Genomic DNA, 14,627 nt, shown 5'->3' on the forward strand with positions numbered 1-14,627 from the left:
TACTTGAAATATCTGACGTGATATTTACGTCACAAAAGACGTTACGTTAGACTATTTTGCATTTGCTCCTGTAACAATTTAAACAGAAACATTGGAATCTGCATTAAATACGCATTCATACCAAAATACGGGACGGTATTTACTTCTTTAATTTTGTCATACAAAACAGTCGTGTTGAATTTGACAATTAGATGATAAAAGAAATATTCAAATAAGCGCAGCTATTCCAGTATCACATTACCGTGTCTGCAAACAGAAAGCACGTCAAAACATATGTAGAGTGACGTCTGTGAATATGTTCGTCCGATCCTGGTTTCAGTTTCTCCCATAAAACTATACTAAACAAAATAGCTCAGTATTATCTAAATTATAGGAACCTGCTCGATCTAATCTGTAATTCTGACAAGGTCACCCTTACTGAAAAAGACATTATTTGAAATTTGTTTAAAACATAAACTGCTGATACCTAGTAATGGAAATCAACAACTAGTTTTCAGAGTTTGGGAAACGTATCCGAAGGTGTTGTTGAAGAATTTTCATCCATAATATCTGAATAATTTTGATATTTTGAAAAAGAAAAAAAATGTGTTATATTATTTAATATGTATACATATGAAATAAAATTGTGTTGGTCTAGATATCTAAATATCTGAAAATTTAATTCAATTCCTAACTACTTGTAACTGCGTGAAAATCGCGGCACTTCGTAAACTTTCACTGACTTTCTGTACTGTGTTATTATAAGCTCCTGTCTCCAATTAGTTCAAAAAGTGTGTGTGTGTGGGGGGGGGGGGGGTGTACTTGGCCCCTTTTAAGAGCCGATAGATCTTCATCAAACTTGGTCTGCAGATTTATCGTAAGGTCCCTTCTCAAACCTGTTCAAATGGGAGCATTTGGCCGCTACAGCTAAAAATGAAATAACTTTAAATGACCTTTCCTCATGAATCACTTGACGGATTGGTCTGTAGCATCATTATAGTGTCCGCTCTCAAATGTATTCAGATGAGCACTAAGCGCCTTGAAAGGACCACAAGATTTAAAAATAGAAACATTATTAAACAACTTCTTCTCATGAACAGCTTGATGGATTTTCATCAAAATTGGTCTGTAGCATCATTGTAAGGTCTTCTCCGTATTTTGCTCAATTGGAGCACCTGGTCCCTCTTAGGAGGCCAATGGAGCTCAAAGTAGAAAAGTTTTTCAAGGTCTCCTTTTTTCTTAAATGGAGCACTTGGTCCCTTTTGAGGACCATTAGAGCTAAATATAGAAACAAGAGGTCATTGACCCTAAAAACATATAACACACAGGGGCATTGCCTTTTTTGAGTTACAATCAGCATGATTTCAAATTTATGATGAAATTTATTTAAAATTCAGCATTTACATTCAGATGGTTAGAGTACTTGGATAGGCTTTAATGACATACAAGATGAGTCTGTGTTCAACTGGGCTGATGGTCGTCAGATTAAGTGCACAAACTGGGGTTGGAACCAACCAAAATATACATGCAGCTAATGCCAACCAAGATTGTGTTCAAATGCAGAACAAAGTATGTGCATGCACATGCAACGAATAAGTTAATGCATTCATATGATAATACATTACAGTCAAACCTGTCTATATAGACTACCTGTTGGAGAACCAAATAGTGATCTTTATTTGCAGGTGGTCTTTATTCAGAGATTAAAATATTGTAAATATCAGGATTAGAAATGAAACCTGTGGTAGTCTCTGTCAACAGATAGTCTTTAACCCTTACCCTGCTAAACCTCTATAATGAACTTGGCCATCTTTCAATTTGGACAGTACCATATAGTTCCTAGACTTCTCGGAAATGACTACTTGTGTGCGGACCGCTCTTGCTTCACTCTTGTGGCAAGAGAATTAGTGTATGGCTTCATGTTAAATGTACGTATCACCTACCATATGGTTTCTAATTTACGTAGTCAATAGCATTGAAAGAACAGCAGCCGTCACGAAATGTGTACTTCTGAAACGGAATTGCCGGTCGCCTTTTATTACGTTCTTTTGCATTTTAAATAAAAGTGAGTAACAACCCAGTGTGGCAAAAAAGTATAATTTACTTTAGGTAATGAAACCAACATATTACCGCAAAACAACTACGCTTAAGTTTGGGTTCGAACCGGGGTCGCTTAACTCGAAGTCCAGTGCGCCAACCTCCCGACCACGGCAGATATTATATAAATAGATTTCATGCGACCGGATGTCCAGTATATTTACCTATAATAGATGCAATTATCCGATTGTCGAATTTTCAAAATATAAGGAATACAAAGTGTAAATTTTCTAGGAACCCAAAGTGGTCTAAAGGTTAACACACTCATTTTAATTCAAACAGATGAGAGCGTGGTTTCGAATCTCACTGGATTCAGAATAAAGCATGCAGTTTTTTTGTTATTACAATTTCGGTTTTTATTATTATGTATTAGTATTCCAGCGAACAACCGAAAAATACGATCATGTTTTAATGTCTCTTTAAGTTATGAATTAAATATTTCACTGTATATTGTCTCACCGAAATTATATCGTTGCAGTATGCGCTGCTTTTCATTTCTTCTGCATTGGTGTCCGATTTTTACACAATACTACTGTATAAGATATATTTCAAATTTCATAGATTTTTCAGTAAATATTCGACATTTTCAGAAATATAGATATTAAATTAAAGCCACTCCCTACCCATTTGCCGGGCTAAATTTAGGCCCTATGGTCGTTTTACTGTAAATTTTGGTAAAACCTTCAACTGTTTGAATATTTTTACTTGGGTTCTGAAGTTCTGAAATATGATTCATTCTGTCGTAAATAAGGCCTAGATGGAAGCAATTTGTACATTTTCAGACATTCTAGAGACAAATTTTGCCCTTTTTATCCCAGAAATCGCTGCAAAAATAGGGTTACTAGTGGCTTTTTCATATTATTGAATTTAACATAAAAACTGCAACATTTCCTGGCAAATTCATATGAAAAGAACAATGTGAAACGTTTTAGTTATATACTGTACCGATGTATATATACAGCAATTGTCATAACGACTTAATAACGACGTTTTAAAGCAATTTAACACCAGTATAAGCCCATCCATATTGTAGAGACATTCTGACTCCCTAAGCTATATGCATGCACTGCCAGAAGTGGTGTTCTAACAACACTATTGTGAAAACAAAAATATCTTGCCTTAGTTATAATTATGACTCCTATGTTTCATATTCGTTTATACAGAATTCTTGTTATGTAATGTAATCACTAGAAATCGAAAAAAATATATAAAGCCTCTACAAGGAAAGAAGAGTTTAATGCAACCAAAATCTCAATGTAAAAAAATGCTCTATTTTTCCTATACAGGAATTAAACGCGTACCATATATAAATGGGAGGAATCGTGTTAACAAAAACAAAAACATCAACAAGCGTTAACAATTTTATTACATTTTATCACAGATATGAAAAAATTTGATAATGTGAACATAGTGTGAATAAAAATTTATTACATTTTAACAAATTTAACAAAGGCAAAATCAACGATTTAACAGGACTCATATCAGAAATAGCAAAATACTGATAAGAACTTAACGCATAATTTTAATAATGGGTATTAGTAATTTCTAACATTTTTTTTAAAATTCCAGATAAAGCTATGGTCAATATTTCCTTATTGGAAGGGACAGATAAAAATAGTGATAATGACATTACGCGGCGGCCAAATATTTATGCAACGGAAAGGATTGTTCTAAGTTTATTTTATTTTTAGATAATTATATAAATATTAAACAGTTAGACATGTTTCAAACATGTAAAGGAATAAAAATTTAAATACCGTATTTTCCGGACAATAGGCCGCTGCACCGTATTGGTCGCAGCCGTTTATTTTAACTATATCAGAAATAAAATTTAACGTATAGGCCGCTCCGGCATATTGGCCGCGGCTTATACACCACTAGGCGTCGAACATGACCATGTCGTATAAAGACTGTCCTCGATAAATAGTCATTGAAATATTGTTGTATTTACAGGTAATCACACTTGTTAATTCGTCAAATGCAGTGGACTGTTAAGTCCGAATGTAAGTTTCTTGAGCTGTTTTCAAAGGCCCTCTCGGCAATATTGTCCATTCTTTACATTTTACATGATTCGATCGGCTTTCAAAATGCAAGTGAAAAATTAAAACCGTTGCATAGGCCGCATGAAAGGCCCATTTAGAAAATATAAATTGACGTATAGGCCGCTTCGACGCATAGGCCGCGCCCCTGAAAATTTTACTTTTTTAAACGAATAGACCGCGGCCTATTGTCCGGAAAATACGGTAATGTTATTACTAAGCTAACCAACCGTTCATACCAGCTTGAAACATCCTAACTGCGTGCGCTTGCATGACAAATTCACGTTAGACAAAACAAGAAGTGCAATACACATGAAAACAACAAGGGCTGAAATGGCATAATCTTTTTCACATAAAGTGACGTGTCTACAAAAATATCAAACATTTGATAAAAATCCAAATAATTAAAAAAATATTCTTAAATATAAAAGTAAGTTAATATTAAAATAGACATGATAAACAAACATGGTACTGGCGGGTAGTACAGTTGTTCCTGCTGGGTAGCTTAACTGACATCAGTCGATTTTAATAGACTCACCTGTAAAACAAAACAACAATTCATATATAAACACTTTATTGCTATTGTTTCTACTTAACCTTTACCCTGTTAAATTTCTAAAATGGACCGGCCCATCATTCAATTTGGGCAATGACATTTATTATTCAAAGGGGTGTTCACTCAAAATTTACTGATTGAATAGCGAACCGTGCAGACCATGGTCGCAAAGGCTGAATTACTGGCCGCCAGCAGGCTAAAGGTTAATCCTAGCTTGACTCCCCAAAGCAGGCTTTCAACTTTGGGAAAGTTAAAAAATCAGATCACCGAGCATCAAAGCACATTCAGACAAAAACTAAGTTTTCTTACTTCTCTCAATAAATGTGATAGTAACAACAAATGACTATAAATAGAAGAATAAAGAGACCTATATTTTTAACTTTCTTATATAGTCATGGTTTCAAATCGGATAGAAGGAATGACGCGTGGTGTGTGCGCAATTATATCTTGTGTGCATATATACTCACGTGTGTGTAAGTTGTATGCTCGTTTAAAATATCTTGGTGAAATTACGCCATTAATATTCCCGGCACATAATATCACAGCATTTTCCGACTTATAGAATTTCAATCCGTCTGAAACAGAAACCAGTTAAACAATCATATTGCAATGATACACTGATAAATGATAAACATCTGTTATGTTGAATTTGCATGAGAAACCACGTCTATTAAGATACCACTTGCTTGAAGAGGTCACTGTTTTCAGTTTCTTTATGCGATGTTAAAGAACACATTATATCCATTAGGAGACCATTTGTGTCAAGAGACAAATTTTTGTCCTTCCCTTAGGTGGACTCTTAATACAAGTTATACTGTATATGTTAAAAACATTTTTGACGTAACTCTGAATACGTAATGACTTTCTCCTTTTCAAGTCTGAAAAGGAAACGAATATAATAAACTTCCAAAGCCAAACCGGAAGAATCTCTGTAACAGAGATACAGGTTAATATAAAAGGTCGTACTGACGTGTTCAAAATCAAAACGTCAAATCAAATATTGTTTCTGAAATTAAGCAGAGCTCGCCCAAAAACTTACCTTTTAACGCGAGTTCCAGGTTAATTTCTATTACCATATCACAATTTGGTGGAAAACCTGCAATTGATTTCGTTTAAAAATTACAACTGAGACGGGAATTAAAATTGTCTTTGAGATAGCTAAAAGTTTGAGATACGCCAGCTCAAGATATCGAGTTTCAACTGTAATAAGGTAAAACAAGATGGCTTACGGCTACTAATGTCATGTGCTACTTTAATTCAAAGTTATACACTAAAAGAAAATACTAGAAAAAGTAGTAAACTTAGTAAAAGTACCATAACAGATTAGTAGTTATATCATATTTCAAACAATTGCAGTATGTAAAAGGTGCATTACAATTCTATTCACATTTTAATACGTTCAGACGTGAACTCTGTCACTAAGCAAGAGCTTTTATTTTAAATATCCCGTGGATCAGGAAAGAAAGATCTACATATTATATGCGTGTCATCTTAATAGTACTTATCAGCATGAACGATTTTCTGCCTTAAAAGCTGAATATATAAAACGTAAGATTTAAATATCCTATAAAAAAATTTAGATTCCTCAAATTACTAAAATTACTTTCTTTTGGATGAATAATAATATTTTGGTCAAGTCTCCTTTGAATTACAGTTCAAGATCATGGCGCCTTTGAATTTAGGTCTTTGAATTACAGGTTAAGACTATGGTACCCACCGCTTTGTACACGTTCTCCTTCTGCAAAATGGATGTGAGTCCTAGTTTTCCTTGACAGACCCTGAAAGGTAAACCTGCATTCACATATTACGTTCAACATAATTCGCCATAATATAAAAAGGTTTTGTGCAAAAAGAACATTGTTTTCGGTAGGTTTGTACATGCACACAAAAAGAAGACAGTTTGATGAAACAGTAAATAGTCCTTGGTCAAACGTAATTGTAATTAGTATTTGGCTGTTCTTATTCGCTGTTTGACAGGAAGCATTCTCTATACTTCTCATACTGTAACATTGGATCTGACATATTACGCTACAATAAAACTGTATGGATATATACCTCGGCCTTTATTGATGGCCAGTACTCTGTCTTAGTGCCGTGCAGAACAACTCTTGCATCCGAGTAATGATTGATTGGCGTGAGCTCGGGACTTTCCAGCTGAAATTAAAACATACTTCCTCATGGTATACAAATGCTGTCACACGCATATTTTCAGAATACTAACATATATTGGTTTCATGCTTGGCAATATTTACATTTTTCCTGGAATTCTAATTACTTCAAAAACATTTTAGAGTATCTACGTAGAATTTTATATCCATGCCCGTAGTAACATATCGAATTTCCATCAGCATATGAATGGATGATGTTATTCTATCATTCTTTTCGTTTTGCCTAACCCAAAATATCATGTTGACTTAACTTCCCCCACCTTGATCGAGCAATAGCATACGGTGTCAATATTTTGCAACTTATTCGTTTTGCAAGAGTTTGCTCAAAGTTAGAGGATTTTAATGATAGGTATCTTCATATCACCAAAACATTATTACAACAGGGTTACCGATATCATAACCTACGGAAGGCTTTCACTAAATTTTATTACAGATCGTCCGAACCACAGGTATCCTGTGGCTGGGCATATAGCCGTCGAGTTTACTACCCGCCGTGATTTGACTGTTATTTCTCAAATTTGAAATAATTTACATTTATAGTAACCAAATACCCCACACATGCCACAGCTTTCGATTTAATTGTTTCTTTGAAATATTCAGAATTTGCCGATGATATTAAAAAAGAGACAATGTTGTCCTGACGCCATTTTATCAACCAACGGAAATGGATTGAGCCCGGCTTGGCAGTGATGTGATAACGCCTGTGCACACCGGGAATCTCGCTCTTTTGACCTGTCCTTGCGGATTTTGTCGTTTTCATTGCTAAGCCGGGCTCAATCCACTTCCGTTGATCGAAAAAATGGCGTCAGGGCTACCTTGTCTTTTTTAATATCAAATTCTGAATATTTTAAAGAAGCATTTAAATCGAAAGCTGTGGGGTATTGGTAACTATAAATGTAAATAATTTCAAATATGAGAAATAATGGTCAAATCACGGGGTGTGTGGGGGGATAGAGAGTAAACACGACGGCTATATGTCCTGCCGCAGGGTACCTGAGGTCCGAACTTTTAAAGAAGTATAATACTAACCTTTAAACACATTTAAAACTTGTCTTACACACCCGGTATACTATGGAGATGTAGTTTATAAAATTCGGATAATTAGACATAATGCTTATTTTAATCAAATATTTGTAAAATGTGTTAAAAAATTCATCAAAAGAGGATACAATGCGAAAATCGTTAATCACAGTGCATGTTTGGTTATTGACCCCTCTACAGTTAATCGCTACGCTTTCCTATTTGATGGAGCGATGTCTAATAAAGTGTAAGACTCCTTGATGCTTTTCTCCTAAATCCTATAAAGAACGGACCGAGGGAGTGGAATTTAGTCTTGCAGTTTGCTTAGCCGTGTCCTTAAAAGTTAGGCTCTTGGTGCTCTGACTTCAGACAAGTTGTTGACTACATTGGTGTAATTATACCTTAGATTGACCCTAATTTTATGTTTTACTTGATATGATCTGGCATTTTGCCAATAACCTTCGAGCCTTTCTCATCGGGCAGTGATTTTATTTACATTGTCTTGTCTAACTTGTTGAAAATAGGGTAAGTGCGAGGTTGGCATGCCCTAAACACGTTTAAACCCCCAATTTCCTTTATATAGGTTACTGACCGTTCCAAGGCGGTGCCCCTATTTTCAACATGTTTTCTGTCTGTCTCGTATTTTGTGTTGCGTATGTTGTCTTCTTTGTTGTTGGCGTTTCTTTCCTCTTTCTCCTCACTGCCCCGATCGCCCCCTCCCATCCTTTGCCCTTGCATTTGCGCTCTCTTACATTTGCACCCCATCTCCTTATACTAGGAGTAAGTTATCGTGCCCACCATAATTTTGGCCGCCGGCTGTCCGTAGGCGGTGCCAGACTGTTGTTTTTTCCTGCTTGTTTGTTTGTTTGTGCGTGCGTGCGCGTGTGTGTGTGTCTTGGGCGGTGCCCCACAGTGCTGTTTTTGCTTACTTGTGTGTATGTTGGTTGTGTGTGTTTTGTTTTTCTTTTGTAGTGGTTGTCTGTGCTGCTGTGGTTTACGTTGTAGGGTTACTGTGTTTAAAGAATGTGGCTTTCCCTTTTGAATATTCATCCTTGCTCCACTTTCCCCCAACATCCGTCCCTTTTATCTACCCATTCCAGCCCCCCCCCCCCCCCCCCCCGCTCCACAATATTTTTCCGTTACAACATCTTTTTGTTGTAGGCCTATGGCTCTATGACTGTGTTTAGGGTGCTCTTTGCTTCCGGGAAATCCACCCTTACCTTTTATCTTTTAAATGTTATGAAGTGTAGTGTTGACCCTACCTACATTCCATCCCACACGGTCGTTTTCTTGCAATTTTATTTCATGTTATACAGCCTACTGACTACTGGGAATTGTGATGATGGACTTAAGATATAATAAGTATGGGTAGATTTCTCGGAAGCACAGAGCACCACAAACACAGCGTCAGAGCCACGCATTTGCAAAGTAGGCCCACAACAAAAAGAAGATGTAAAGGAAAAATATTACAGACGGGTTTCTTCAAAAATCCAACAAGTACATTTTAATTCTATATAAAATATTGAAGGGGAAAGTGGAACAAGGATGAATATTCAAAGGACATGCTACGTTCCTTAATCACAGTTACCCTACAACGTAAACCACAGCAGCGCAGACACTCACGTACAAAAGAGAAACACACACACATATAACTAACTTACATAGATAAACAGACAAGTAAGATATAACACCACTGTAAGGCACCGCCCAAGACATACAGACGCACAAGCACACAAACGCACACACATAAGCAGGAAAAAACAACAATCGGGCACCGCCTTAGGATTCCGGCAGCCAAAATTAAGGTGGGCACGATAACTTACTCATAGTGAAAGGGAAGGGGATGCCAAAGCAAAAATACTAAACAATTATACGTTATGCCAAAGTTAGATTTGTAAAATATATACCAAATTATGTCGCAATTACCTGTATAGAATGTGCTTGGGTGGCTTTTATTTGTTTAGTTCCACAGTGAGTCCTGATCTTAAATCGTCCTTTACTGTCATTAGCCACGATTTTCTCTATATCTGACACCTTGAAACTCCGAGCTTCAGGAAGGCGAAGCACATCTTCTATAACTACATAGCCCTCTGAAACACAATACAAATAGTGGATGAATCTGACTCCATACACAAAGCTGGGGCACATCCTTTATATCTACCTAATCTCTGAAACAAAATACAAATAGTGTATAAATCTGACTCCATACACAAAGCTGGAGTACATCATATATCTACATAACCCACTGAAACACAATACAAATAGTGGATGAATCTGACTCCATACACAAAGCTGGAGCACATCCTCTATATCTACATAATCTCTGAAACACAATACAAATAGTGGATGAATCTGACTCCATACACAAAGCTGGAGCACATCCTCTATTATCTACGTAACCCACTGAAACACAATACAAATAGTGGATGAATCTGACTCCATACACAAAGCTGGAGCACATCCTCTATATCTACATAACCCTCTAAAACACAATACAAATGGTGGATGAATCTGACTCCGTAAAACACCGAGGTTCACAAAGGTTGAGCACATCCTCTATATCTACATAACCCTCTGAAACAGATTACAAATGGTGGATGATTCTGACTCCGTGAAACCCCGAGCTTCACGAAGGTCAAGCAGATCTTCTGTATCTACATAACCGTCTGAAACACAATACAAATCTGACTCCGTAAGACATCGAGGTTCACAAAGGTGGAGCACATCCTCTATATCTACATAACCCTCTGAAGCACAATAAAATAGTGGATGAAGAGATTTCATAATTCATGTACTTGGTTGATTCGCAAAAAGCAGAATTCGAGGGAACACCCGGCGCAGCTCCCCCCCCCCCCCCCCCCCCCCCCACACCCCCATCCCGCCGTGTATACATTGTAATAGTACAGAACTGAAGCACCAGAATCACTTAAATTAACATTTGGGGTGTATTAATTCTTATTTGCTCATTTGCTCAAGTGTACGTCAGCTTGCTCCATTTGAGATTTTTTGCGAAATTCCCCACCCATACCACCCCCTCTAAATTATTGTTCCAATTCATACAGACCTTCGTTATTTCAAATTAATTAGATAAACAAATGTGCTACACTATAGAAAAATCACCATTATGTATTCGTAGATTGCACATTAAGAATTATGTATCAGGTCGATATAATCTATTTTGTAAATCCGTACTCATTTTGTGTTACTTTTAGATATTAGCTACTTTAAATAGCTTCCCATATTATCATGTCAGTCTACGCATGAGATTTTAGGTTTAATGGAATACTTAGTCACACTGTCGATCACCATGTCGGGGATGTCCGTCAGTCCATCCTTATCTCCAACAGTATGGAATTTGTATTTATTTAAGTTAACTGAAATAACAAGAAGTGTTTTCTTGTCCTTTGTGACCATAGACGGGTAGAGACAGAGTTCCGCTTAAAGCAGTGCTAGGTGGCGTGACAGGTGTTACACTACTTATACCCCCTTACTTCAGTTTATTGATTTTATTGATTGAGCTGGAAATATCAAATATTTCTGAGTTTATTAATAGACAATATGACAGGTATACATCATTCTGTTATTTAGGTTACCATGTGACCTTTGATTTCCCGAAAACCAATTAAGTGTTTTCTGAAAACGATTAAGTACCTTTTAACTTTTACAATATTATTTATTTTATACAATTAAATTCTAGTGCAAATTATATTTTCGCAACAAGCATAAGATGTTAATTAACCTGTTTACGTTTATATTTCGACAAATATTGTTAAAAAAAACTACTTTCGTTTTCTATAGATGCATACTGTATATATAATACACTAAGCAGGAATTTAATGTTTTCGTTATAAAAACAGTACCTGGTGTTATATCCAGTCCCCTAGATGTAGCTTCATGTCGTAGTAATTTGGCTAAAAATCGAGACAGCCTATTCAAATCACTCATTACCGAAAATATTAAGCATTTGCCCCGTACAGTATGTTCCCGTAGCTTTATCAATATCTTAACTTGTTTGTTTACATTGTATACTTCGTGCAAAAAATATGTGTTGATTGTTTTAAACTGGGTTCAGTGGTTTATAGATCGTGAAGAATAAAGGTTTACAGTGGGACTTCTTCTGTAATTAAACTCTTAAAAATTGGTGTGGTCCTCGTAAACCTAACTCGATGTAGATTTTAGTTTCAAACTTCTTAAGGTTGTGGATCATGTATTCAGTAAAGTTATAAAAGTTATTACCGCCACACCTGTTTAAATATCTTTACAATATTATTTATAGATTATTATTACCTGCGGCCTTCAGGCAGGTATATTGGAATGCAACAAGTAGTGTAGCACATGGGGACTGGGAGATTTCACGTGACTTTTTACCGATTTGCGATTGGCTTAATCGCATTTATGGAACGCCGTTTTTGCAATATAGCTGGCACTCTATATGATATACAGAGAAATGTCTTCATTCATTATTTCATATATTTTATTCAAACTTTCAGCAATGATCAATATTGATACCTAGTTGTGAATAAGTGTTTTGGTGTTAATTGCTCTTCTATTTCCTGGATTATGGTCCTGTGTTGTCAACGAAGTTCAGGTGAAGGCATGAATCACATTTGTGAAGGCTCTAGTAAAGTATTTCAATAGTCAAGGAATGTGACCAGTTGAGCTAAAACTTACATGAAAGGGAAATATAGCTAGTTATTTTTGCTCAAAACAATTACTTTCAGAATTAAGAAATACATATTTCATAGATCTACTTGTAACTTGTGTAGAATGGAGTCATTAAGTAAAAAAGCACGTTATTCATCCATAAGTTGCTTTTTAGGCTGAGTGGTCACACATACACACAGAACAATTTCTGGTCTGTATAATTTCTGGCCGCAGGAAATCTTTCGACTTGTTAGAGAAATATGCACGAGTTCTGCAGCGGAAATATTTTGCGACTTTAGGAGCGCAATATCATTCCGCAACTCGAAGAACGAGTGCATATTTCTCGACGCAGATCTAATAATCTTTTTATTACCTACACATACTACACTTATAATTATTATATAAATGATATAATTTGTTCTATTGAAAATATTGTCGTTTAAGAACTTTTAACGTGACAAATGACGTCACGCCCCTGATATGAAATTTGAACGTCAGTATGGAAAATTATTGACGTTTCAGGTTCCACTGAAATTTAAAGGAGTTTATAAACGAGTATGTAATAATCGGTTTAAAATGTGTTGTTGGTAGCTGTTGCCTGTTAATAGATTCACCTAGTTTGGAATGTTCCATGTTTTGCGCCAGTAAATTAGTTTAAATTCCTCCATGGTGGTTTTCTGCTACTGACCGATCCAAAGCAGTGACTTACTGTACGTGCTCCTTCTTCATGCAACTCTGGTGGTTTATGTTGTTACATAAAAAGTACATATTCCAAATTTGTATCATTATATAAAAGTGACAGTGACGATATATTATGGCTGAAATTTGCTAAAAGCCTATTTAATTTACAAAATGATTTGTATGTTTGCTTATGTTATATTATCCCAGAAGGTAGTAGTAGAGAGATTTTTGTAGAAACGGGTGTTTATGACAGAATTTTGACTGACATGTTAAAAATCATTAACGAAACGGATAACTCTTGTGTGTTCCTATTACTTGGAGATTTGAACAGTCGAGTTGGTAACTTACATGATTTTGTTGAAAATGATGATTTAGATTTAAATGTACATATACTACCGGAAGATTATATACAAGATATTGATATTAAAAGGGCTTCTCAAGATACAGTCATAAATAGAAATGGTAGGCTTCTTATCGACTTTTGTAGAGAAAGCGGCTTACGCATTATGAACGGACGGATAGGTCATGATGCCGGCGTTGGCAGCTACACTTATGTTGGTAGCTCTGGTTGCAGTCTTGTTGACTATATAATTTGCAGCCAGTCGCTTATTGACTTATTTGTTTCTTTTAATGTACATGAGCCTAATATATTATCGGATCATTGCGCATTGTCGTTCAGACTAAATGTGTTAAATGTAGGACAGGAAACAATTTCTCAGTCTGATGAACACGACAGGATTAAATTTTGTATAAATGGGACGCGAGTAAGGTCAATGATTACAAACTCAAATTGAATTGCGATGATGTAAAAATACCAATTGATGCTTTGACAGAAACCTTGGATGGTACCGTTAGCTCTTCAGATATAAATCAAAATTTGTTTCAGTTTAGTAAAATAATGGACACTATTTGTTCACCGCTGTTTAAGAGAACTTTAAACGTTAAACCTCACATTTATACCGAAGTAAATAGGCCAAGAGAGGAAAATCCTTGGTTCGATGATGAATGCGATTCAAAAAGAAAGCAGTTTTATGCAGATCTAAATAAATTCAGATGCAACCGGAATGAAAATAACAGAATAAATCTATGTAAATCCAGATCGGAATTTAAAAGAATAATTAGAAAAAAAAAATATATGTATAGGAATAAAAACACGAAAAAATTGACTGAGGCTAGGTTTAAAAATGCTAAACTGTATTGGAAGTTGTTGAAAGATGTAAGCTGTAACAATAAAACAAATATAAATGTCAGTAAATTTGCGGAGTATTTTAAATCTATTAACAACCCCGAGGATCACTTTTACCAAGCGGATGAGGATATATTATATTTTAATGAACGTTTTCTAGAAGGAGAAATGCAGGTTACGTTTTCAGAATTAGATGAAGAAATTACTCTTAGCGAAATAAGTAAGGCTATAAAGCAACTTCGATCGAACACTAGTGG

General features: G+C 35.7%; 2 protein-coding genes across 2 annotated transcripts in view; one reads left to right on the forward strand and one right to left on the reverse strand.

Moving 5' to 3' along the window:
* Window positions 1-14,627, forward strand: part of LOC123535350 (ras-specific guanine nucleotide-releasing factor RalGPS2-like) — a 138,523-nt gene that overhangs the window by 31,480 nt on the left and 92,416 nt on the right. The window lies entirely within an intron of this gene.
* On the reverse strand, window positions 3,425-11,854 carry LOC123535431 (tRNA 2'-phosphotransferase 1-like). The gene is made up of 7 exons (XM_053524484.1): window positions 11,720-11,854; window positions 9,786-9,949; window positions 6,727-6,825; window positions 6,389-6,449; window positions 5,711-5,767; window positions 5,139-5,246; window positions 3,425-4,653 (listed from the first exon to the last, which is right to left on the reverse strand). The coding sequence occupies exons 1-7, from the start codon at window positions 11,802-11,804 to the stop codon at window positions 4,631-4,633; spliced, it is 597 nt and encodes a 198-aa protein (XP_053380459.1). The 5' UTR covers window positions 11,805-11,854; the 3' UTR covers window positions 3,425-4,630.

Source organism: Mercenaria mercenaria, chromosome 15 (genome assembly GCF_021730395.1).
Source record: "Mercenaria mercenaria strain notata chromosome 15, MADL_Memer_1, whole genome shotgun sequence".
Classification (NCBI taxonomy): domain Eukaryota; kingdom Metazoa; phylum Mollusca; class Bivalvia; order Venerida; family Veneridae; genus Mercenaria; species Mercenaria mercenaria.

Excerpts from the sequence above, each read along its gene's own strand:
- LOC123535431 (XM_053524484.1), bottom strand. The coding sequence starts at position 11,804 with ATGAGTGATTTGAATAGGCTGTCTCGATTTTTAGCCAAATTACTACGA. Across the intron at positions 5,768-6,388 it reads AGGAGAACGTGTACAAAGCG|GTTTTCCACCAAATTGTGAT; the intron begins GTGGGTACCATA and ends AATCAATTGCAG. Across the intron at positions 5,247-5,710 it reads CCTGGAACTCGCGTTAAAAG|ACGGATTGAAATTCTATAAG; the intron begins GTAAGTTTTTGG and ends TTTCTGTTTCAG.